The 27,697-nt window shown below is 42.5% G+C and overlaps 1 protein-coding gene across 1 annotated transcript in view; it reads right to left on the bottom strand.

Annotated features, from left to right (window-relative positions):
• LOC148032001 (uncharacterized) overlaps positions 1-26,832 on the bottom strand; it is a 47,733-nt gene extending 20,901 nt beyond the window's left edge. The window contains exons 1-4 of the mRNA XM_087682612.1: positions 26,391-26,832; positions 25,055-25,130; positions 24,844-24,902; positions 24,690-24,760 (exon numbers count right to left, since the gene is read on the bottom strand). Of these exons, the coding sequence (XP_087538738.1) occupies positions 24,690-24,760; positions 24,844-24,902; positions 25,055-25,130; positions 26,391-26,792 (608 nt within the window). The 5' untranslated portion in view covers positions 26,793-26,832. The remainder of the gene's footprint in view (positions 1-24,689; positions 24,761-24,843; positions 24,903-25,054; positions 25,131-26,390) is intronic.
• Positions 26,833-27,697: the final 865 nt, after the last annotated feature.

Genomic DNA, 27,697 nt, shown 5'->3' with positions numbered 1-27,697 from the left:
TCGCTCTCTAGTCCTCTTAGTACAAAAAAAAGATGGGCCTTGGAGCATATGTATAGACTACAAGTCTCTCAACTAAATTACTATTTGGAACAGATTTCCTATACCAAGCAGTAATGATATCTTGAATAGGTTGAATGGATCCAAAATATTCAACCAGATTGACTTGAAGAGTTACTACCATAAAATAAGAATTGCTCCTAAAGATATTCATAAAACAACATTTAGGACAGCCTTTGGTTTGTATGAGTTTCTTATGTTACCATTTGGCCTCACTAACACTCCTACAATCTTTAATGGAATAATGGAAAGAATATTTATAGCACACTGAAAGTTTACAAGTATTTTCTTCTATAATATTTTGATTCATTCAAAAGATGAAAAAGAGCATTAGCAATACTTCAAAATAGTGTCTCAAGGACTCCAAAACATAAACTTAAGAGTGAATATTTTGTAGAAGAGACTCACTACTTGGGTCATATTGTATCCAAAGATGGGATTCAAACAAAATTGACCAATGTTCAGAAAGTTCGAAGTTTCTTGTGATTATCCTCTTATTATAAGAGATTCATTAAATGGTTTGTTGTGGTCATTAAACCATTGCATGATTCGACCAAGAAAGCAATAGCCTTCCGATGGACCAATTTGGAAAAGAAAGCTTTTGAAACTTTGAAATTCTATGTCAACAAAGAACATGTTTTGATTATACTAAATTTGTCAAAATCTTTCTTTATAAAATGTGATGCTTTAGGAGATTCCATTGATACAATCTTAAACCACAAAGCGTATGCAGTTGCTTATCCAAGCAGAATGTTGTAAAATGTGGAAAAGAATGCTACTACCTATGAAAAAAAGTTGATGGCTACCATTCAAGCTTTAAAAGATCGGAGACACTATCTATTAGATGGAGAATTTCTCATCAAAACTAACCATGACAATTTAAGATATTTTCTCAACCAACCAAAGATTTTTTAAAAGTATGATAGGTCAACTATTTAGCTCAATTCAACTTTTACATATTGCATATTTCAAGGAAGCAAAACAAGGTAGCTAGTGCCTTGTCAAAAAGGCCTCAGATTCATACCGTATTCATGATTCATCATATAAATTTCACTAGTATGAAGAATATATATGCTTCTGATGAAGATTTTACAATCTTTTAAAAAAGTTTACAACTAGGTGAAAAGGTAAACTCTTATATTATCAAAAATAGATTTCTATTGATGGAGAAAAAGTTGTTTCTTACTAAAGATTTCAAGCCTAAGTTTATGAAAGAATGTCATGGTGCTTCTTACATGGCTCATCGTGGTATTTTGGCCATATAAGAACAAATGTCATGGTGCTTCTTATATAGCTCATCCTGATACTTATTTTGGCCAAGTATTCAAGAGACATTAAACAATTTATTAAAGAATGTCTTGTGTACCAAAGATAAAGTTTGATCTTCAAAAGCTTGAAGGACTGCTGCAACCATTCCAGCCTTAAGCCAATCTTAAGAAAGTATAGCTATGGATTTTATTTTTGCCTTGACAAAATCAACAAATGGCAATTATGGCATATGGACTATTATTAATAGGTTCAACAGTAGGCTTATTTCATTTCAATCAAGAACACTAGTAAGTCTCCCCATATGGCTAGGATATTTCTTCAACAAATATTCAACCATCATAGATTACCACAATCCATCGTGGATGATAGAGATGTATCAATCACTAGTCTCCTTTCGCAAGCTCTCTTTGAAAATTTGCATACAAAGCTTACTTTTTCTTCTTCTTATCATCTTTTAACAAAAGGTCAAAAATATAGCCAATCTCACAATATTGGATATACATGTTATTACCATGAAGCCAGCCAACAATGAGAAAAGTATTTGCCTTAGATAGAATATGTCTATAACAACACAGTCCATACTTCTATACGTAAAACACCCTTTGAGATCATACATGAAAAACCACTCTTACTACCTATTCTCAAACAAAGGAGAAATTTCAAGCCGATGAGTTTGTGCGTAATATGGAAATAGCTTTTGCCCAAGTCAAATGAGCTATTCAAATATCTCAAGAAAAACAAAAAAACAATTGATGAGCATAGAAAGCACTCGGTATGAAGATATGCTAGGGTTTACAATGAGAAAACATAAAAAGTACAACTGTGACTAAAACACAAAGACATTGACGCGCAAAACTCAAACCCTAAACACAAAACGCAAAACTCAAAACACAAAGCGCAAAAACACAAACATAAACAAAGAAGAAATAGAACTTTGAAGTAAATAAATCAATCTGTAAATGAATGAGAGAATCTACAGAAGGCTCGAGGACAAAGCTCTCCAACAATTCATGGCTCTCATGGGAGCGGGCCGAGGAAGGTGTCGATATGTGTTGTCCACCAAAGACACATCCCGAGTGCAATAACCACTAATTAGAGCACAAGCTAAAAAAGAAAAGTGTTGAAAACACAAAAACGACGTACTAAAGATCATGGAGCTGATCACCGACAACAATGGGAGGCTCAACGATAGCGTAGACCACGTAGTAACAATCACTAGGAACTGGACAACTAGTGGAAGAGGACTAATGCCAAAACCTACAAGACAAGGATGGGGCTGAACGATGGGCAGTCTGTCTATTTACAAACATGAAAGGATCATTCCAAATTAGGGATTTGCATATGGGGCATAGAAACTCTCTAGAATCACTCCCTGTTTAATGAAACTTTTGGTAATTTACTATTTTGGGGCTGTTTTAAAGAGCTAATTAGTATGTAATGAATTCTTAGCTCAACACCGCTTCTCATGTCCCAAACTAAAACCAAAAAGAGACTAAAAGAAAAACTCAAGCCCATTTTTACCCCAAGGTACCCCACCACAAAGCAGGCAATGCATCGGACAAAGGGTGTACATTAGCTACCCAATGGCCTACCAAGACTACAAAGGTGATCGTTATCTTACCAAGGGAATCCAAGTAGTCACCCTAGAGAGGACAAGGCATCAAACAAAGGGTGCTCGTCGACTACCAAGTGGCCTACCAAGTCTTATAAAGACGGATAGAACCACATTGAACCTTTTTTTCCCCCCTTTTTTTGTTAGAAGAATAGGTAATTTTCGACCTATTAAGTGATTAAGCTCCATGGGGAGAGTGAAAAGGGATACTTGCATTCAATACATCATAGAACAAGCAAGCTAACCCAATCACTTGAGGTTGTCAATGATGAGGGAAAGGGTAGTAAAGGAAAGTGAGGTGGATGAGGAAAAAGAACCGCCAATGGAGACTCCTCAAGATCCACCCAAGTGTGCTCTGCACAATGAGATGCATAGAGTAGCATGCTAGATGATGAGAATGTGCATGCAACAAGTACCACTTGGACAGTGTCTCTCATAGAGAAATCGTTTACTTGCCCAAGTGTCCTTTACAAAGATGATGAAATCATGCAATACAAAGAAAAAGATATAATTGTTGTTGAGGAGGGGGGAGGAGCAGACGTCGATGCCAAGTGTTGAAACCTATACAATACCATGAAAGGGTAGGAATCCCCTCTCAACTGTGAATGTTGATACTAAAGGAGGAAGAGGAGCCTAATGTCGGTCTTCATGTGGTGCCGAGAATCATCATGATGAAGATGAGAATGAAGCATCCCGACTGAAAAAGCAAGGCAAAAGCTACCGCCACGATAGCATCAAAGAGATATGCTGCATGATTTGCCTCTATGGGAAAGAAGAGAGCGAAGCCTCCATATTGGTAGAAAAGCAAATCTCCTAAGAAGATGAAGCATGAAAGGAATGATGGGCATCTCACGTCTCGAGCTCAGAAAGGACCGGTGCAAACCTGCATATTAGCCCTATGCTGAAATACAAAACAAGAGATATGCTACATGATTCGCCTCTATGGGAAAGAAGAGAGAGAAGCCTCCATATTGGTAGAAAAGCAAATCTCCTAAGAAGATGAAGCATGAAAGGAATGATGGGCATCCCATGTCTCGAGCTCAGAAAGGACCGGTGCAAACCTGCATATTAGCCCTATGCTGAAATACAAAACCGTGCAAGAGAGATCACAATCTACAAAAACGAGGTCACTACTGAGATGCTACGAAGCAAAACAAAACAGAAAATGAGAGCTAAATGAAAATAACAATGCAATGAGTGTATGTATGAGTGAATGTAGTAGAAGACTGAAGAAGGAAAGACTAAGGATGTGGCCACATTGTTGTGTACATCTATCAACAGGTCATTACCAATGAAATGCCTAATGAGGTGAAGTGGTCCGAGATGGAGGTGCAAAGGATGACCTAAGAATGGATGCAAAGAGTCCAATCGATGAGGAGTTAATAGACCAATTAGCCAATCCTTCAAGAGTACTAGAAGATATAGGTTGCTGACACTATCTGCATGGCATATGTCCAACGGCCACTAAGGCAAAAGGAGCAAATAAGGCAACAATAGGAGACGTAGCCCTGCTCGACTATCCAACAAGAGTGAAGGCAATCGCAATGGTTTGTTGTCCACATGGCCCGATCTCTAGCAATGTGTGCAAAATCTAATTTTCTAAGGGAGTTGTTACCATATGGGTTTTGGTTCTTTGGGTCCATCAAAGGAAGGGGTGTCACCCTTGTTTTCCTTGCCTTCGCATCTAGTGAGTTCTTGCCACCTCTTGATTTTCCTTGCAAAGAAAAGGCAACCAGACCCTACTCTAAATAGGAATATGTGGAAGTCTCATTGTGGACTTGATTGTATAGCCTCACGTAACACAAGAAATGATACTCAAACTCATAGAAGGTCGGTAATCCGAGTAACAAGATAATGTGTTGAATGAAGTGGAAGTATTTTTCAAGCAACTTGTTCAGGAAGAACATAATCTAATCATCATCTGACTCCGGTGAGTCAGTAGTGGCAAACTCAGCAAGTAACTGCAATAATGATGCATACAACTATGAGTCACTAGTTGTGTGGGCACTGGCACTGGCTCCTCTTTCCCATGAAAGACCACTTGAAGAATGATGATGATTGCATCAGGAGAAGGAGCCCCTGAAAAAATAGGCCTAAAATATGTCAAATATGGCAGTTGGTCGTTTGGCATAAAATGGCACAAATGCCGCACAAAAATCACTAAAATAATGCCTAAAATACCCAACTCATCTCGCATACACAAACTCACACATGAGTTGACAATCCTGCTAATACCCTCCCTTAGATCATGGGTGATCCGATACAATAAAATGATAGAAATGATAATGAGGTATCACAGTCCATACAACATACAACCACCAGAGTAGAACCGTGGATACCCAAGCAATGGGTGATTAAGCCACCACCAAGGTGCCTTGAAGCAAACCTAATGTCGATGTCGATTGTACCAACTCCTAAAAATAGAGAAGAGTCATAACAAATCTCTATGTCCGTCAACAATGTCGCACAGTAGCATACAAGACCATCTTGTCAAAAATGCCTCTGAACATATGCGACCATGGATTCCCCGACTTTAGCCAAGACCACCAATGTGTCTCCTCATATGAGCTCAGACTAGGAATCAATCCCACTCTCTGTCAAAGAAACAGTCCATCATGAACCTAGATGTGGATCCCAACTCCAAGATTTGAATCTGTCAGACTTTGGTTGACATGTCAAGAATGTCTCTCTCTAGAACCCGTACACCTGTATACTAGTGTGGATGAGGCTCAGCTGCCCCATCTCACCACTCTCTCGCACTCCCTCTCTGTCAAAAGACACGGGATCAAGAGTATGGCAGTGGCTATGGTGGATCGAAGATGAAGATTAAGCTCATGATGACATAGACAAAGACTTGACCTGTTACACAAGTGAATTAGGCTCCAAGATTGAGACTTGGACTCATAAACACAATCTTGTATATAAGACTGACACTAACTGAAATGGGAAAGCATCATGATATTGCATTCATCATATATGAAAAAGTGGTAGTCAAGTACAATGCTTTATAGTTGCTGGATGGGTGGCAGTTTCCCTCTCTGTGCATATGGGATTCCTGCAGCCTGCATGTCTTTAGCCTAAACCGCTTCATACAAAGAAGCTACAATAGATGTGATTGCAAATATCTCAACACCCCTCCTCAATCACAACAAAAAGTACAAAGTGTGTAGAGACTTTAGTGAAAGCAACACCTGCAAAGTGTGCGCACGCCAAAAACATGGCAAAACACCAGAGGCTGTCGCAAAAAAGGCTAAGTGTGGATACCACAAACATGGTGAACATTCAGAGGCTGTAACAGGGGCCTCACAAAGTGTACAAAGACTATAGTACAAGGCTATATGAGGAGTTTACAAGCTTATGTCAGAAGCATTAGGGCTAGGCACTACATAGCTAAAAAAGTCTAGTAAAAATTGGATTAAGGATCGGTAGGCCCTTGTAGTTTATAGTATTTCTTTTTACATAGATCTTCAATTTATTATAGGTCTTCTTGCTGGTGTAGTCCAGCTTGCTCTTTTTGATCTTATACTTGTTCTTCACTTTGCTTGCAGCTTCAGTGTCCTTTGCTTTGATCTTTTGATTCTCTTCTTCAAGGTTCTCCTGGTCTTCTCCTTTATTGACTTCACTTGCATTAGTTGCATTAGTCTTCATGTCCATGTCTCCCTCAAGCAGAAGTATCATCTTTGAGGCAACGGAAATGACTTCAAACTCTTGCACTTTCTTCAAGGTAGGAGGCATTTCTTCAAATAGTGATAGCACTTGAATGCTCACAACTCCATCATTCCCTGTAGGTAAGACAAACACATCTTCTATATGCTTAAAATGAGCAACAAGAGTAATGTTACACTTCGAACAAGATATCCATTTAAATTCTTCATGCTTGGTACTCTGATTAGTGAGGATCAGCTTAAAAAGTCTAAGAGTAACCAGCAATGAGCTAATCTTGAGTGTGTCAAAGAACACAAGACAGTAGTGTGAAGGCACACTTTGTATGTAGTATCAAGAGATACTATGATGATTGTTACTTGCACTCTCGTTGAACTTGAGTGCTTCTATCCTTCCAAATCCAAATCTTCTCGTGAAGTTGAGCTTGCTAAACCTTCAAATCCAAATGGTTAGAGGCTTGAGTGTTGCAGTAGATCTTTGAGTGGCAAAGATTGAGCTAAGAGAATGTAGTGAATAATGAGCTTGAGACTGTAGCAATGAAGAACTTGGTGTTGATGTCGTCTCCAAATCTTCCAAAGTCTTCACAAATTTCCCTCCTTGATGAGAAATCCTTGTTGGAATCTTCAAATCAGAGTGGTGGTAACTTCAGTGTACCAAAAGGAGTGAGAAAATGAAGAAAACTGAAGCTTGAGTTCCACTGGCTATGGAGTCTGCAGTTCGGGTTTCTGGGCAGCCCTGGTTTTTTGTTCTATATGAGCTGGATACTTGATCATTTTTAAAGCTTTTTAAATGGGAATGAAGCTTGTCTCATGGGCTTCCAAAGCCCTATGGTCACGGACCAGATCACGCTACGCACACAGAGCTGGGATATATGAACTGCAGGCGGCACAAAACAAAACTGCGAGCTGGAATTCACGCAATGCCGAGCTCTACGATGGGTAATGTCCAGCTATGATGGGCCAAAGAGGAGCATCTTGACTTAGGGAAGATATTCCTAGAAGAAAGCTTCAAGAGTTATGGCCTAGATGAGGAGATCAAGAAGCTTCAACAAAGGTATGTGTTGTTTGGCTATGGCAGACTCAAGGTCAAGATGAAGATGAAGTTGAAAATGAAGACTTGAGCTGTGGACAGAGATGATCAAAGGTGAGAAGAGACCAGAGAGGCAGTGCCATGAGCAGCTAAGCTCTAATACCATGTTAAAAGACGTCGGATCTAGAGTATAGCAGTGGCTATGGTGGATCGAAGATGAAGATTAAGCTCATGATGACATAGACAAAGACGACCTATTACACAAGTGAATTAGGTTCCAAGATTGAGACTTGGACTCATAAACACAATCTTGTGTATAAGACTAACAATGACCAAGACACTAACTGAAATGAGAAAGCATCATGATATTGCATTCATCATATATGAAAAAGTGGTAGTCAAGTACAATGCTTTATAGTTGTTGGATGGGTAGCTGTTTCCCTCTCTATGCATATGGGATTCTTGTAGTGTGCACGTCTTCAACCTAAACTGCCTCATACAAAGAGGCTACAGTAGGTGTGATTGCAAATATCTCAACACTCTCTAGCACTAGAGAGTCGTGAGGGATGACCGCATCACCTAGACTAAAAAGCAGTAGAAGAAGGGGCAATCAAGCCCTTCTCTCAATCTAAAGAAGTGGATCCCGGCCAAGCCTTGGACTTCCCCTTGACCGAAGGATCAGATTTAGAGTCTGAGGAAGAGGATGACTCATCAAAGAAGTCCACATCTCGCTTCCTTTGCTTATCCTTCTTCTTCCGTAAGGTTGCTAACTCCTCTGAAGCTATAAAGAAAGATGACACGATACATCTTTGTATTATCGATAGAGCTTCAAATAAGATAATTATTAAACTTGTTTTTCAATGTAAAAGAGTTGTGCCTCATTGGAACCTCCATAATGAGATGAGAGCCTCCCCTGTAAACGCAAAGATGCCTCATGTTTACGCAGCATCGAGGACACAAGTGTAGAGAATGTCTATGCCCACAAAGCATTGGCTACTTTATTAAATTCCGAGGGAGCTTGTAGAGTACCGTTTCCACTAGATATACCTTTGGAAGAGCAAACTACATGTGTTGAAGCGGGTCATAGCACACATGGGGGAAGGTGCCTTGTACATCTAAAGCTTCGACCATATTTCTGATGATGTCTTGCAAGAGGTAACCACCGGTAGAACTTCTTTAGAAATACACCGAAGCAATGCAAAATATATACATGCATCGTCCGAATCCCATGTAAGCACAACTTTCTCATAGTTATCCTCATCAAAATCTTCGAGAAGAGAAAAAGGGCACTGAGGCTGAGAAATAGCTTAACATACAATGTACCAAATCCGCCTTTGCATAAACCAAGCTTTTATAGCAACACTCCATGTAAGATAGTCAAGGCCATGTAATTTATCATCTGTAGAAGTGTACGAAGGAGCCATTTGGAGAAGAGAAGAAGAGAAGATAGAGGAAAGAGGATATAGGTAGGGAAAATACAACCAAACAAACAGCAAAGACTTCACAAAATGAGAATTCACATGTGGTGTAACCAAAAAGCTGATTAAAAACTAAGTCCAATCGCTGCAAAATGACGAAAAACCAATCAAAAACTGCCAAAAAGAGCAAAAACGGCCTGTGCAAACAATCGCCCAGTCATAGTTAAGGATGGAAAATGAAAAATGCAAGCTAGTTGAGCGTTTAATGTAGCAAACTGACAATTGCAGGCTAGAATTCAAGCACAAGCTGAAAACATAGGTTGCTGGGCTGAAAAACGCAGGCTTGATCAGTAGTGAGAAGACAAACTTGTAATCAGCAAAAAAATCACAGTAGGAACCTTGATCTTGCAATCTGACCAAAGCATAGACAAGTGCTGAAATAAATTGCTGAACGCAAGACAAAAGAGAAACAAAGGAACACTGCAAAGAAAGAGAACTCAGAGATGTGCTCGGGAAATGGAATCCATATACCAAACACGAGAATGATGCATACAACAATGAGTCACTGGTTGTGTAGCCACTAGCACTGGCTCCTCTCTCAAATGGAAGATCACCTAAAGAATGATGATGGCTGCGTGGGAAGGAGGAGGAGCCCTCAATAAATAGGCCTAAAATATGCCAAATATGGTAGCTGGTCAGCCAGCATTTAATGTTGGCCAACTGGCATAAAATGCCACACAAAAATCACTAAAATAATGCCTTAAAAGCCAACTAAAATACCCAGCCCATCTGGCATACACAGACTCACACATGAGCTAACAATCCTACTAACATATTCAGCCAACTCGACTTTCAGATCATCCTCTTTCTTATTGGAAAACTCTTGAAGCTCAAAGTCAAGATTTATACACCGAATGCAATCTCGTGTTGCATAGGGGTCAATGAGATGACTCCAACACTCAGATGCAAGGAGGAAATGCTATAACTGAGAGTGGAACTCAATAAGCAACCTCTACATAAGCTCAACATTGGTTGTGGCATTGTGGGCTCCCCATTGATGGATTTGCTCAAGGTGAGCTAACCGGCATAGACTCAAGAACGACTACTAGGTCCCAAAGTCCTTGAGATTCAAGAACTTATTGCATGAAGTTTGACCAAGTGGTGAAATTTGATCCTTTGAAATCAATCTTATCTGTGAAGGCATTATTGACCATAGCAACAAGAGTGGTAGCGATATAAGAAGGATAATGTGAGTAGGGGGGATAGGGTGAGTGGGCTGGAAAAGTGGATTACACTTGGGAATTGATCCCAGAGTATGCACCATGCATACGAAAAGGATGCATAGTGGATTCAAATGTGGACATGGATTGACTTGGCATGGGCATGGTGCCCACACGAGTGTCCATGGAGGAGAGAGAGGGACACGTGGAGCAAAAGATGAAAATCCCTACGTAGAAGTGACCCATAGAGTGTGACGACACACGATAAGCAAAGGATAGAAACCCTTGCATCTAAAAGGTCAATGAATAGAGATGTGAGTGATCGGGAATAGTAAGGGGATTGCCCATCACAACTGTCCTAGGGTTAAAAGAAGTACTCACATGTGGGTATGTCGAAGGCACAGGGTTAAAGGATGCCATTCCCCCTAACAATGTACCATGGGGCAAAAAGAGGTAGTAAAGTGAGGGTAGGTAGAATATGGTATGGAGAAAGAGAAAGCGCTAAGAGCAAAGATGGAGCATCCAACTCATAGGATGCTGAATACGGAAGTGGAGTGCACTCCCAGGTTTTGGAATAGAGAAGAGAGAAAATCAAGGTGTGGATTATAAAAGGGTGGGATGGGAGGAATTTGAGAAAAGTGATTTACATGCTCAAATGAAACAAAAGATGTAGATATACTTGATGAAGGATGTTTGCTTCGAGAGCCTCCTATATTGAATTTTACATATTGAAAATCATCTCGATTCTGCATACCAAAAGGAGAAACAGGAGAGGGTTTTGATTCATATGACTCAAAGGGATTATACAAACCTGACACTAGGCCTCTAGCTGAGATGAAGAAGATGGGTCACCAGTTGTCCCAAATATCGTATGTCCTCCATGATCAGAGAGAGAATCAATCTTACCAACCCATCCGGATGGAGTAGCAAAGCTGGTAGGAGGGATGTAAGCTTGCCTATACGTGATGCTCAAGTACTCTTCAAAATCCTCTAACAAGTGATTGAAATCTGAAACATGAGAAGAAAAAGAAGGTGAAGATGAAGGTGGGCTCGTCTTCCTCACGAAGTCCCTAGTGCCTCCTGAAGGCCTCAAATGATGGAGAAGCCTAATAAGATATCGTGGGATCCCGAAAAGGGATATGAGACATTATAAATCAATTACATATCATTTATATATCTCACACAAAACCAAGCCTTCACAATATCCGCAGGATACTCTTTACAAGACCACCAACTCTCATACCATGTGAAGATATGCTAGGGTTTACACAAAAAGTACGACCATGATTGAAACTCAAAGACTCAAACAGTGACCACTAATTGAAGCATTGGCTGATAAAGAAAAGTACTAAAAACGCAAATCTGATTAAGCACTATTTATAGCAATTAACAAATTCACAAAACTGAAATGCACACTTTACCATATAATCTTGGACAATGTACACCCTGTTGGCCCCAAAACTAGCGCCCCTTTCGATATTTATTTAACTTAATTGAAGAAGAAGTTCATATACAATGAGATTCTCCCAATCCCTTTCGATATTCCAACTCCTCTTTCTGTCCAAAATCGCCAACAAGTCTTCAATCTGATTTGCCCCTTGATTGGGGCAGTCAATTGGCCTTCATCCACTTTGATGGAGATGGAAAATGCCCCAAATTCATTGATTTGCTGGTTCCTCCACTTGAATTTGACTAAAAACAGCTTCAGCCTTGTTGAACCCAAGTCTTGGAGCTTCCAATTTCTGGCATGCTTCTCGAGGTTGCTACTAAACCCTAATTTCTGATTAGGGTTTACAGCAGAGAAATCTGAAATTTCTCAGCCTCTGGTGATCTCAATGTTGTAATCTTCGAAGCAAGGCTATAGAAAGGCTGGGAGATGAGAGAGAATGCTGAAGAGAGAGAAAATCCAGACTTTCTTCGCGAAGAACTGAAGAAAATCTGTCATTTACTACTGTTGCACTGTCTCAATAGCTTGTAGATGCAAAGAACTGAAGAAAATCAATCATTTACTACTGCTGCCCTGTCTCACCAGTCTATAGGTGTTGTCAGCTGCTATTGATTGGTTTTCTTTTGTCCCTGGCTGCCTCAGAAGTTCCTCCAATGGCTGCAAATCAAACCAGCTGTCATGAGGACATGTATTTTTGAAACCTCACTTAACATGTGGGTTAATTTTTAACCACATGATTAAGTAAATGATGCACATGTGAGGTGCAACTGGGGTTAAAGTAACTTTACGAGCCCGGGACCCGAAGAAATCACCAGATGTCAAAGGCAAAAGTTGCTATAAGTTATGCCCCACAGGTACTTCGTGCTATCTAGTGCCACTTGTTGGCCTAGGTCATCCATTTGGCCATAAGTGTCAGTTGTTGGTGACACTAGAGAAGTGGCGTTTAATGATACCTAACGCCAATCTGATGGTCAAAGATGGCACAAAGACACTCAGGAATGGAAGTTGCCTAGCCAATTTAATTATTGTCCAGTCAAATTATTTTTTAGGGCACCGAAATAATTATTAGATTAATTTTCAAGTATTTTAAGGATGAAATTAATATTTAATTATTAAAAAAATACTGAAAAAACCATTTGGAAAGGCTGCCACTTGTGAAAAATGCCTATATAAGACTGAAAAACGTCTTTAGAGGCTGGAGAGAGGCATTTCTATGAATTCAGCCTGCAAAAGAGAGGGAGGAAAGGCCGTTGGTTTGATTTGCAACCATTGGAGCACCTTCTGAGGCAACCAGGGGCAAAAGAAGACCAATCAATAGCAGGAGACAGCATCTACAGGCTGTTGAGGCAGGGCAGCGGCACTTTCCCTCTCATCTCCCAGCCATTTCATAGCTTTGCTCCGAAGATCTTAGCATTTGAACACTTGGAGGCTGAGAAATTGCAAATTTCTTTGCTGTAAACCCTAATTTAGGGCAAAGATTAGGGTTTAGCAGCAGCCTTGGAAAGCATGCCAAATTTTGGAAGCTCCAAGATTTGGATTCAACAAGTTTGAAGGTGAATTTCAGCTGAATTCAAGTGGAGGACTAGCCAGCCATTGAATTTGGGGCATTTCCATCATCTATGAAGGAGGTGAAGGCCAATTGAGTGCCCGAATCAAGGAGCAAAATAGTTTGAAGACTTGCTGGTCACTTAGGACAACAAGGGGGAGTTAAAATACCAAAAGGGCTTGGGAGAATCCCATTGTAAGTCAACTTTTTCTTCAATAAAGCTAAAGAAATACCGAAAGGGGCACCAATTTTGGGGCCAATCGGGTGTGCATTGCCCAAGATCAGTAGGTAAATTTGTATTTTCAGATTTGCATTTATTGTTTGTTACTGTAATTAAGTTGTAATCAGGGATTTACCACCCTATCCGAGGAGGAAGGCTGGTTTCATGGTTCCATTGCCGGGATCCCACTCAATCCCTTGATTTGGTGGGCCCAAGGCACCTGATTGCAAACCAAAGCTTTGTGCTAATATTGATTTTTACTCTCAGCTGAGAAATTACAGCAATATGTCTTCATACAGTGAAATGGACTCAAGCAGTGATGATGCCTCTCAATATGAATATTCACATGGGAATGAAGGAAATGCAATGCCTGACCTTGGACAAGGCTCAAACCATGGACAGCAAGCTGAAAATGTTGTTGTTGGGCAAGATGCACGGCCTTCAGGGCATAAGAAGGCTGATGACTAGCAAAGTGGAGGAATTTGATGACCAATTCAAGAATCGAATGAGAACAACAACAAATCTCTTTGTTGAATTGGCAAAGGATCCTCAATTTACCCAAAGGCTGATCATATGGCACGATTGCTTTTGCAGCACATCTTTAAGTATCATGGTATGCCAAATTCGATCACTAGTGATCAAGACCCCCGGATTGTCAGAGTGCAGCAGTGCAGAAGCGTAAGACTAAAAGAGAGAGAACGCAGAGAGAGGAGAGAGAAAGAGATAGTGGAAGATGAAGATCTGCTGTATAAGTGTCCTGTATACAAAGATATGCAGATATATACACGGGCGCAGTGCGCTGGACTGCATGTCTCCACCTCGACGATGCAACCTGATGTTCACCTCGAAGTCCGCTGCAGTCTGCACGATCTCCTACCTGAAATCTGCGAACACAGACGGAATCTGCACGTATCTCCAGCCTCGAACCTGCGAACAGAAGTGGCTGAAGACTGCTGAAAAGTCGGCTATAAATAGCCAAAAAACTGGGTGCCAAATTATGCAAGTCGGCTGCATTAAATGCAGCCGACTGTCAGAAACAGGTCGGACTGCCACGTGGCAGTCCGACTGCAGTCCCGACTGGCTGCCCAACTAGGTGCTCTGATCGCTAAACACCCCTCTCAAAGCCTGGGCGGGGCAAAAGCCTGAGGGATCTGGCATGTCTCCGAAGTAGAGCCTGGGGAAGTGCCTTCATAAACAAATCTGCAAGATTGTCCTCCGTCTTGCAGTACTCCACAGCGATGGTCTCATCCAGAAGCTTCTCTCTAATGAAGTGGTACTGGATTTCTATGTGCTTCGTCTGGGCATGGAAAACAGGATTCCGTGCCAAGGCAATGCAACTCTCATTGTCGCATTGCAGCAAAGTAGGACGAATCTAGGGGCAGCCAAGCTCCTCCAACAATCTCCGAAGCCACACAGCCTCACATGTGGTGGAAGACGCGGCTCGATACTCCGCCTCAGAAGACGAAAGGGCTACCGTGGGCTGCTTCTTGCTACTCCATGAGATAACAACTGCACCCAAGGTAAAACAGTAACCTGTTGTAGACCACCTGTGGTCCACATCACCAGCCCAATCCGAGCCGCTCCAACCTGCAAGTACAAGATCTGAACCACCTGTACCTGCTGGATAATGAATCCCTAAATCAGGTGTCCCCCTCAAATACCAAAGTATCCTCTGGGCAGCCTGCCAATGCACCCGTCTGAGGGTCACTCATGAACCCCGCCAAGAGCCCAACAGCAAAACAAAGATCAACACGAGTGTTGAGGAGCCAAATCGATGATCCAATCAACTGACGATAGCGGGAAGCATCCGCCATGGGAGAAGCTGAATATGAAGTGGCCTTCCAGTTCTGATCCATAGGAGTAGAAATGGTCCGACAATCCTCCATCGCAAAAGAAACCAAGATCTCCTGTACATATCTCTGCTGAGAGATGAAAATCCCCCTCTGAGACTGATAAATCTCATGGCCCAAGAAGACATGGAGTAGACCCAAGTCCCTCATCTCAAACATCTGATGTAAAGCTGCCTTCGTCTCTTTGACCTTCTGTGCATGATCACCTGTGACAATCAAATCATCAACATACAACACAAAAAGCACACAACCAGCCTCGGAAGTGTGTATATAAAGCTGCGGATCGGCCTTGGAACGCCGATATCCCAACTGTGACTGAAGGAACGAATCAATCTTCTCGTTCCATGCATGCGGAGCCTGCTTGAGACCATACAAGGCCTTCTTCAACCTGTAGACTTTCCCATCTTAAGATCCAAAGCCAGGAGACTGCTCTACATAGATCTCCTCCTTCAAATCACCATTGAGGAAGGCCGACTTCACATCCAACTGGTAGACAGGCCATCTCCGATGGCCAGCCAAGGCAAGAACAGCTCGAATAGTCGCCATACGAGCAGTGGGGACAAAAGTATATCTCAACTGGTGTACACATCCCGCTTGACGGGATCATACAAACGATAGCCTTGGGACTGAGAGCTGTAGCCAACAAACACATGTCTCCGGGAAGCTGCTTCAAATTTATCACGATGAGTCTTGGAAATGTGAACATGGGCATTACACCCAAACAACCCTAAAATAAGAAACATCGGGCTTAGTCCCAAAGTAAGCCTCAAAAGGTGTCATCCCATCAACGACCGAAGTGGGGGATCGGTTAAGGATGTGGACTGCAGTAGCCACAGCCTCGGCCCACAGAAACTGAGGTGTCTGTCGGTGCTCCATCATGGTGCGCGCCATCTCGATCACACTTCGGTTCTTCCGTTCAAGAATGCCATTTTCTTGAGGAGTGTTGGTATTAGCAAACTCCTGGTGAATACCTTTATCTGCACAGAAACGAGCAAACTCATTAGAAACAAATTCACCACCCTTGTCGGATCGCAAGGTCTTCAATCGCCGGCCTGATCGATTCTCCTCAAAGAGAAGCCAATCCTTGAAGTGGGAGAAAGCCTCTGACTTCAACGCCAAGAAGTAGGCCCATGTCATCCTGCTATAGTCATCTACGATCAACATGAAGTACGAGTTGCCTCTCAAGGACTCGTTCCTCATAGGGCCACAAAGATCCGTAGAGACAAGCTCCATAGGTGAAGTAGACCGCCGCGAAGCTTTGTTGGGAATCACATCCCTATGCTGTTTCCCACGAATGCAGGAGACGCATGGCTGCTGGCTCACCACTATGTCCGGCAACCCTCGAACAAGCTGTCCACGTGACGCCCTCCGAAGATAATCATAGTTTAGGTGACCAAATCGAGCATGCCATAGCTCTGACTATGTCTGAGAGGTAAGAAGAAGAGTAGGGAGGGCGGTAGAAGACGTCAATTTGTAGATGCCGTTCTCCTCATATCCTGATGAGAGAACCTTCCTTGATCCACAATCAAGGACTCACACCGAATCACTGTCAAACTCCACTAAAAGTCCAAGGGAACAAATCTTATGAACCGAAAGTAGATGATACCCTAAACCGGGCACATGCAAGACCTCTGAGGTATGAGTACCACCACGTCCATCTAGAATAAGTTGCATCTCACCCCGTCCTGCAATAGACACCGAAGAGCTATCTCCAATGAGAATTTGCCCACGCGAAGGTCGTAACTGGGCAACACCAACTAATGAAGGAGTTATGTGCCGGGAGGCACCACTGTCAACGATCCACTCTCGAACCTGGGGAGCTGTCATCGCAGCTTCAGAAGCATTCGGTGTAGAGTCCTCAATGACAGCTAGATGAAGAAACGCAGCTGATGAGGGTGCAGCCACCGCTCCAGAATCCTTCGTGTCTTTCTTGTTGGTGTCCTTCTTGTCTTTGTCATGGCAATCCTTCTTCCAATAGCTAGTCTTTCCACAAATATGGCATGTGGATTCTTTGTCCTTGTCCTTCTTTGACTTGTTGTCCTCCTTCTTCTTCTTTTGGCCCTTCCTCTTCTTCTGAGAGGCTTGACCTGTCAAGGCTTCCGACTTGGAAGCATGCTGTCCCTTCAATTGTTCCTCTTGGTCCAAGACCATAGGAACCAGCTCTTCCCACCGAAGAGTAGACTCACGCCCTGAAGCAATAAGGGCGGAGTAGAAAGCACCGAATCGTGGCGGCAACTGGGACAAAAGTGTGACCACCATGTCTTCGGAGGAAATCGGCTTCCCTGCATTCTGAACCTGCATCTGAAGCTGTCTAAGCTTGTTGATGTGCTCCCGCAATGAGAAAGACTTGTTCACGGACAAGGTCCGCATCTGCACCTCCAAAGAAACCCGCTTCATAAGGGTCATCCGGTTATACATCTAATCAAGCTCTAGCCATATCTCCAGAGCCACCGTCAAGTGCTCGATATGGGCTATCACGGCTGTAGTACAAGATAGAAAAAGGAAAGAACGAATCCGGGCATTCAGTTTGTCCCAGTGAGATTGTGCCTTGGCCAACTCTGCACGAACATCAAAAGAGAGTTTGGACTCATCTCTCACCGAGGGCCGGTTGATCTCCTCCTGTACAAGCTCCGCCAAATCATAGGACTCAAGGATGGCCAACATCATCACGCGCCAGATGCGGGTAATTGTCACCATCGAGCTTTTGATCTGCGGGAAGAGCCGGTAAGACAGGCACCTTCCGGTCCATGATCATCTGGAACTCCAAGTCAAACTCTGTAGACATCTTCACCTGGAATACCTTCACAAACGCAAAAGCAGCCCCCTCTGACTGTGAAAACGCAGCCTGCTAGGGCTCTTTTTTCTACGTCCCGAACCTTCTCCACCCGCCGGAGGCGATGAAAAAGCAAAACCTGCACTTGAAGACTGAAAACTCAGCCTTCCTCCTCTTTAAACAGCTGCAAACAGCAGCAAATCCACCAACTGGACTCCTTTCCCGCGTGCCCACACTCGCTTCAACCTTGTTCCGAGGCGCAGCCCTCTTGCTCGCCTTCAAACGCTGGAAACGTAGCCTTGTGTCGCAATGGAAACTCCTCTTCAGGTTGGTTCTTCACTCAGCCAACCCTTCTACATTGCTCTGATACCATGTCAGAGTGCAGCGGTGCGGAAGCGTAAGACTAAAAGAGAGAGAACGCAGAGAGAGGAGAGAGAGATAGTGGAAGATGAAGATCTGTTGTATAAGTGTGTTGTATACAAAGATATGCAGATATATACACGGGCGCAGTGCACTGGACTGCGTGTCTCCACCTCGACGATGCAACCTGCTGTTCACCTCGAAGTCCGCTGCAGTCTGCACGATCTCCTGCCTGAAATCTGCGAACAGAGACGAAACCTGCACGTATCTCCAGCCTGGAACCTACGTACAGAAGTGGCTAAAGACTGCTGAACGATCTCCGCCTGAAATCTGCGAACAGAGACGAAACCTGCACGTATCTCCAGCCTGGAACCTACGTACAGAAGTGGCTAAAGACTGCTGAAAAGTCGGCTATAAATAGCCAAAAAACTGGGCGCCAAAATATGCAGGTCGGCTGCATTAAATGCAGCCGACTGTCAGAAACAGTCCGACTAGCTGCCCAACTAGGTGTTCTCATCGCTAACACGGATGACCAATTTATTTTGGAAGGGCTTGTTTGAGAATATGGGTACCACGCTGAAATTCTCATCATCCTTCCATCCAGAGATAGATGGTCAGTCTGAGGAAGCAAATTCCACAGTGTTAGATCTTTTAAGGTGCTATGCCTCAGACCACAAGACACAGTGAAAGCAGTATTTGCCCTTGGTTGAGTTTGCTTACAACAACACAGTGTATAGTTTTACAGGCAAAGCTCCATTTGAGGTGGTTGAGGGTAGCAAGAAGATACCACCTATTCTGCAAACTAAGGATAAGATCTTTGAGGCTGATCGTTATGTGGAAAACTTGAATGTAGCCTATGCAAAGATAAAATATACACTTTAGAGATCACAAGAAAAGCAAAAGAGGGCAGCCGATCGACATAGACGTGCTTTGCAGTTTGCAAAGGGTGATTATGTATTGCTGTGTTTTGAAAAGGCAAGGCTGAAAAATATGAAAGAAAGAGAAAGATTGTATCTGAAGTTGAGTATGAGATACTATGGGCCCTTCCAGGTGTTGGAGAAGATCAACAATGTGGCATATCGGCGACTGAAATTACCTCCACATTCGTGGATACATAATGCCTTTCACGTCAGTTTATTGAGGCCTTTTCATGGTGATGTGCCAGAGGATATGTCTGCTGAAATTCAGCCTAAGGTTGAGGAGCTAGATGAGATTTTGGTACCTGAGAGGATTTTGGCACATAAGGAAAGAAATGTCAAAGATAAAGTTTCCAGGAGATACTTGGTGGAATTACAGAATTATTCACCAATGGATGCCAAATGGATGGAAGAGAATGACTTGGCAAACCATCCTCAGTTGTTGCAGCTTTACCCAGATGCCTTTCAATTAGAGCCGACTTTAGTTCGGGCTCCATCGGGTTCAACAGAGCAAGGGTCCGGAGTATTGCCTGATGCTCAAGGGGAAGGTAGCACTTCCCCTCCTCCAGTTATGGACAGCTCTCATATGTAGTGGATCTCGGATGTATTCAGCATGCATCCAAGATACTACGCTAACAGTATGTTTGCCATGAGATCACTACTTAGTGTACTAGTCACTGTGAGTTGTATGCAGATGAGTATGAGTTTCACCCGGGCACTGGAACTATACTTTTGCATCGGCTTATGAACAATTTAGCATGAACTTTGCCTCAATTTTGAGACAAAAATTCTGATCAGTTTCAGCTCAGTTTTTGATCAGCTTGAGAACCGTTTATGGTCACTTTTTGGATCAGCTGTGCATCAATTTTTGCACATATTCTGGTCAGTTTTTGCAACGAGTTTGTAATCAGTTTGGGGTCACATTTGCAACAGTTTGTGATCAGTTCTCAAATCAGCAAAGTGATCGGTTTATGATCAGATTATGCTCAGTTTTCAATGGTTTACATCTAGTTCCATGAACAACAGCATATGTTATGAGGCCATTGATGTTTTAGCCATGATTTATGCTTGGTTATGCTATGCTATGGTTTGGTTTTGCCAGATGAGTTGGGCTCATGAGAAATGGACATATCACATGATAATATGGCAATGTTTTTGAGATTCTTTGTGAGTCTTAGACTCTTATGTTATGTTATGTTGGCTGGTAATTTTCAGCATATGTTGGGCATATGGAATGGTTGAACAGCAGTGCGCAATGTTGTGTTGACTATGATGCCCTATGGAAATTCCAATGTAGTACTTTGCTTTTGATGCATTTGGCAATGCAATCAAGGACGATTGCAAGGATTTCAAGGGGGAGGGCTGTCATGAGAACATGTATTTTTGAAACCTCACTTAACATGTGAGTTTATTTTTAATCACATGATTAAGTAAATGATGCACATGTGAGGTGCAACTGGGGTTAAAGTAAATTTACTAGCCCAGGACCCGAAGAAATCACCGGATATCAAAGGCAAAAGTTGCTATAATTTATGCCGCACAGATACTTGGTGGTATCTGCTGCCAGTTGTTGGCCTAGGTCATCCATTTGGCCATAAGTGTCAGTTGTTGGTGACACTAGAGAAGTGGCGTTTATTGGTACCTAACGCCAATCTAATGGTCAAAGATGGCACAGAGACACTTAGGAATGGAAGTTGCCTAGCCAATTTAATTATTGGCTAGTCAAATTACTTTTCAGAGCACCAAAATAATTATTACATTAATTTTCAGTATTTTAAGACTGAAAATTAATATTTAATTACAAAAAATGCTGGAATAACCATTGGGGAAGGCTGCCACTTGTGAAAAATGCCCGTGCAAGACTGAAAAACGTCTTTAGATACTGGAGAGAGGCATTTCTATAAATTCAGCTTGCAAGAGAGAGGGAGGGGAGGCTGCTGGTCTGATTTCAGCCATTGGAGGATCTTCTGAGGCAACCAGGGGCAAAAGAAGACCAATCAACAACAGGAGACAACATCTATAGGCTATTGAGGCAAGGCAGCAGCACTTTCCCTCTCATCTCCCAGCCATTTCACAGCCTTGCTCTGAAGATCTCAGCATTTGGACCCTTGGAGGCTGAGAAATTGCAAATTTCTCTTCTGTAAATCCTAATTTACAGCAGAAATTAGGGTTTACAGCAACCTTGGAAAGTGTGCTAGAAATTGGAAGCTCCAAGACTTGGATTGAACAAGACTAAAGGTGGATTTCAGCTAAATTCATGTGGAGGGCTAGTCAGCCATTGAATTTGGGACATTTCCATCGTATATGAAGGGGGTGAAGGCCAATTGAGTGTCCGAATCAAGGGGTAAAATAGATTGAAGACTTGCTGGTCACTTTGGACAGCAAGGGGGAGTTGAAATACCAAAAGAGATTGCGAGAATCCCATTGTAAGTCAACTTTTCCTTCAATAAAGCTAAAGAAATACCGAAAGGAGCGCCAATTTTGGAGCCAATCAGGTATACATTGTCCAAACTCAATAGGTAAATTTGTATTTTCAAATTTGCATTTATTGTTTGCTGCTGTAATTAAGTTGTAATTAGGGATTTACCACCCTATCTAAGAAGGAAAGCTAGTTTCACCAGCAACAACTCCTCCTCCTCTCTTGCAGACTGAATACACTAAAATATCTATCTCCAATCTCTAAAGACGTTTTTCAGTCTTGCATGGGCATTTTTGACAAGTGGCAATCTTCTCAAATGGTTTTTTCAGCATTATCCACAATTAAATATTAATTTTCAGTCTTTAAATACTGAAAATTAATCTAATAATTATTTTAATCCCCTGAAAAATAATCTAACTGGCCAATAATTAAATTGGCTAGGCAACTTCCATTCCCGAGTGTCTCTATGCCATCTTTGACCATCAGATTGGAATTAAGTACCATTAAACACCACTTCTCTGGTGTCACCAACTAACACTTATAGTCAAATGAATGACCTAGGCCAACAACTCACACCAGATACCACCAAGTACCTATGTGGTTGATTTCACTAGCAACATCTCCTTCCCCTCTCTTGCAAACTGAATACACTAAAATATCTCTCTCTAGCCTCTAACGACGTTTTTCAGTCTTCCATAGGCATTTTTGACAAGTGATAATCTTCTCAAATGGTTTTTCTAGCATTATCCATAATTAAATATTAATTTTCAGTCTTTAAATACTGAAAATTCATCTAATAATTATTTTGGTGCCCTGAAAAATAATCTAACTGGCTAATAATTAAATTGGCTAGGCAACTTCCATTCCCAAGTGTCTCTGTGTCATCTTTGACCATCAGATTGGAGTTAATTAAACACCACTTCTCTGGTGTCACCAACTAACACTTATAGCCAAATGAATGACCTAGGCCAACAACTCACACCAGATACCACCAAGTACCTATGTGGCATAACTTATAGCAACTTTGCCTTTAACATCTCGTGATTTCCTCGGGTCCCAAGCTCGTAAATTTACTCTAACCCCAGTTACACCTCACATGTGCAACATTCAGTTAACCATGTGATTAAAAATTAATCCACATGTTAAGTGAAGTTTCAAAAATACATGTCCTCATGACAATAAGACATGCTAAAGATAATTACAACTATGAGGATTTGGAGATTTCTCAAGAGCACACTTGACTGTGGCTTGTTCTTTCCAACAAGTTTAGGTAACACTACCCTAGTGTCACGTGGATGGACCAACTCCAATTGAGCTAGAGATATTGATCATCAATGATCGGCTAAATAGTACAGGTGTTTCATGGAGCAGCAATAAGGAATCAATAGTCGCCCTTTCTTCTACGGAAATAGAATATAGAGCGGTATCCACTCCACATGTGAGGTTGTGTGGCTTCGCACACCGTTAGGAAAGCTTGGTTGTGCTCAAAGCCATGCCACTCCTATCCTATGCAACAACCAAAGTTGCATGATCATTACTCAGAACCTGATCTTTCACACATAAACCAAGCATACAAGATCCAATATCATTACATTCAGGAGAAGATATCAGATAGCACAATCACAATGGAGTATTTGTAAGACAAAGGATATCCTAGCGAATCCTTTCCGCCAAAGCTTTCCTTGAAGATACTCTACATTAACACTCTAGACACTTAAGTTTTCTTGACCCATGCAAGATCTAAGAGGGGGTGATAGAGGATCATCTCCTGGACAGGTAACCCAAGCAAAGGGCAGTTGGGACTAGGGCACGTCGGGTAGGGTCGGCATGCAGACAGGCAGACATAGTCAGGCAACAAGGCCAATAGATAGGCAGGCAGGCCAGGCCAACAAGAAGGGGGGATGTTGAGCTAAAACACGCTTTTCAGCTGATTAGCATTCTTAAACAACCCTAAAACACACTAAATTAATGAAAAACCCTAAAAAGGAGAGCAGTTCGAGAGAGTTTTAGTGGCCTCCCAGAAACCCTAATTTTTGGGGCACCCTTCCACATCTATAAATAGACAGGCTGCCCCCATTCAGCCTCATTCCGTCTGTGCAAGTTTCTCACTCCACGTGCAAATTTCAGCCATCAGTCCCCCTCCCACGTGGCTGTCCAGCCCTCATGACTACTGCCACTCCACCCGTGTTTACTCCTGCTGTTGGCGCCTTCATCCGTGCTGACATCAGCTGCTGTTGGCAACATCATCATCTGCTGCGATCTGATCATCCAGTCATCACCAGCCACATCAGACACTATTTCAGCCTGCATTTGCGCTTGTGCAGCCTAGGTGTCAACTGTTCATCATCTTGAGGCAATTTCAAATCTGCGTTTGCTGTTTGGGACAGCCGCCAGCCATCACGCACACTCCTACTGTTTGTGTTTGCTGATCAGCATCTGCTGTCACTTGCATTTACAGCATCTACCTCCTCAGACACTCAGACTAGTGGTCACACACTTGGGATCCATCTTCGGTGGACATCACACTCAGACATTGCTCTGCCCTTGAGCACACTATACACTCTTACATTCATTTACAGCATTCATTCACTTCAGAGTTGAGTTCTCTCTCTCCATTCTTCTATTTGTGTTTGAGTTTCTATGTTTGAGTTTTGAGTTTTGAGTTTTGCGTTTAGGGTTTGAGTTTTGCTCTCTGTATCTACATTTGTCTCTTTCTGTTTCTGTCGTGGTCATACACTGTGTGTCCTCAGTGCAAACCCTAGCAGTTTTCTTCACAGGGGACACATGGCAGCATTTATCGCTGCAGGTTAGCCAGTTCAGTCTGGCTAATTTGATCATTATTTTCCTTTGATGCAGGTTAAACAAAATAGAGAGGCACTAGATAGTTACCTAAGCACCATTGCTGTTGCTGAGATAGATCCTTCTGTTGCAACCAGCAAATCTAGCAAGCATTGTAGACCCTGCAAGTAGAACCATAAATTGTTCAAAATGCTCATCAACCCACCTACCAAAAGACTCTTCTTCTTTAGAATTGAGCATCTACCTTTGGAAAATCTGGATGATTAGGTCCTAGCTTGTGGCTACCACCTTTTTTACCCTTCCCTGCAGGAAGGATACAAAGAAGCTCTGGTGGAGGGGAGTAAAGATCGAGACTTATGGGTCGCCTAACTAATTGTGCATGCAAGAAAAAAGGCCAAGGTGTCAAGAAAGAGAAATACTGATACATTGAGGGAACCCACAAACCATTGCTGTACCCCTGATAGCAATAAGGTTGCGAAGACGATCGAGGGCATAGGCACGGTTCCTGTGCTGAGATCGGTCATCTGCAGCCTGCATGAAAAGAAATAAGAACATCATGAGAAACCATGGGATTATCTTGATAAGTCAAAAACTGCACACCTTTAGATTCGCATACCTCTCCCCTACTTTGGCATCACTTCCTCAATTTTTTGAGGCACACCTCTAGGGGCCTACACAAACCAATAAGCTATCCACCAACCAGTGTTTTCAAAAGTATGCCATGTAAATGCTAGTGCCCATCTACACTCTACTTTAGTGCCCAAGCTTATATAAATAGAGGCATGAGGATTACACTCTCCCTACTAGAAGAACAACTACGCTCACTTGCATTTGTCTCTTGAACATCACCCACAAACAATCAACCCAATCAATCAACCAATGTGTAAGTGCCACCATAGGTATATCGCACAATGAGGATTGATGCTAATCACTCCACTTGGCACATTCCACAACGGCACTCTATGATAACCAAAACCAAGCTCATAACCCAGCCAATGAAACGTCAAATCTGTATGATCACCTAGTGTGGAACTATCTCCATGAACCTAATTTGAAGCAGCTGAAAGAATCACCTAACTAAATGATTCACATGGAACTGCCCCAAGGATAACATCTCCTCAAGTCATGCAAAAGACTCCCTAGGAACCCCCCGGCCCCCCCCAAAAAAAGACTTCCAACATCAGTGGCTCAAAAAAAATCTTCCTACCTAGATATTTCAAGCAGGGCAGTATGAAGGACTGAACAATCCTTGTGGCCAACCTGCCATAACCACAAAGCAAGTGACAATATATCTGTGATGCACTCGGTTAATCAAGCCACAATTCCCCATAGCTAAGCCACAAAACCTCACTTCACTAGATGGTTTGCAGCTTCAGCAAAATTGGGACTCCTAGGAGAGGTGCTACAAGGTCACATTCACAGGCTCTGCTTCACTCTGCACCACCAGGGATCTTGGCAAATTATATATAGCATTGTAAAGGTAATTAGGCTTGCCACAATTATCTTTAGCCTCTGGAGCAACTTTGGTAGCCACCTCACGAGTAGTTACTGGTGAACCTCTCTTCTAATTTGGTTTCCAATTCCCGCTAACTGCGATTAAAAGTGGCAAACTCTGTTTATTCCGGCATATCAACTCTGATCTCTTCTGAATGAAAGGAGGCAGTTAAAGTCGCTAATTGAAGTCCATGATATAGACTTGTTAATCGTTTGCTTATGATCGCATATGGCATTACCTTGAATTGGTCCTTAATCTTATGCTTTACGATCGCAACAAATGTAAGAAAAGATTACCTGCGAAACTAGACCCGTGGGACGGTGAGTGAGACGCACGGCACTTTCTGTCTTGTTGCGATGCTGGCCTCCTGGTCCGGACGCGCGGAAGGTGTTCATAGTGCACTGGTCTAACAGCTCCCTGTCCGAGAGGGAGAGGAAGTCAGGGGGGATATCCGGCACAGGTGGAGGAGGAACGGCAGAAGAGGAGCGGAGAGAGGAGGAGAGGGAGCAAGCTCTGATGCGCGCAAGGGGAGAGCACCATAGCCTGGTGCTGCTCAAGGGAATGCTTGCTGCTGTGTAGGCAAAAGAATGTAACAGCGACCTTCCTGCCACTTCCACGCCCTTCATGACCAGCAGCCTCTTGCGAGGGCCCAGGAGCATTACAAACCAGGATTGACGTAGGCCACTAGATAGATACATAAGCCTTACAAGCACTCGCGAAGTGGAGGGACATAAACACGAACCTCAGCAAAGGATTCGATTAGGGCCAGGACACGCGCAAGTCGCTATAATCGCTAATGACGTGCTCGACGCGCCTATCCTCTAATGCATGAATTTCCCGCAAAATTTGAGGGCATTAACCATATCTAACTTCACTTACATGGCAATCACATGGACGTCGGATGTTCTTTCATCATACAACATTTTTTAAAAAGCATTATAAGACTATATTGATGTATTGTATGGCTCATGTAGACGTGTTAGAGTGCCAAATTTGGAGCATCTTTAGGCTTCATCAATTACTAGGGGACATGACCATGCCCTTATAGAGATGGTTGGTTTAGCCACCAAACCCACTAATCGCGAGGGTGAGTTGTAGCAAAATCAAGCCACTACTGAGTCACAACAATGGTTGAGCTCTCCATTCTTCCCTTTGCTCATGTGGTTCCTTCTAGGATGTCTTTCTAGTTGGATGACCTTGACCATCTACAATAGCAAGCTAAAACATATGGTGCTTTTTTTGCTAAGATGAAATGTTTATAGTAGTGTATGGATTGTTCACATGGGGGTTTTCATCATTATGCTGAACTTGTGTTGCCTCTATCATTCTCTTGGATTCACTACACTAGTAGTGCTATGCTTTGTACATGTCCCTTATTAGTACTGTTGATTTGGAACCCCCTACTGCTAGGTGGCACAATCCTTGGTCTATTGATTTGCTAAAATCTTTTTTTGATCATGCACTTGATCATCTTATTAGCCATGAGTGCATTTTCTCTTGTTTATGTATATCCAAGTTGACCTGCAAGTTCTAGGTGAGGAAGACATGAACATTTATGTGGGGGATGTGGTTCTACAAAAGTAATTTTATATGTGCATTTTGT

This window comes from Lygodium microphyllum, chromosome 8 (assembly GCF_053477565.2).
Source record: "Lygodium microphyllum isolate KBCC chromosome 8, Lygodium_microphyllum_v1.1.10, whole genome shotgun sequence".
In the NCBI taxonomy this organism is placed as follows: Eukaryota; Viridiplantae; Streptophyta; class Polypodiopsida; order Schizaeales; family Lygodiaceae; genus Lygodium; species Lygodium microphyllum.
Note: the sequence above shows the minus strand (reverse complement) of the source record. Positions and strands in the feature narration are given on the sequence as shown.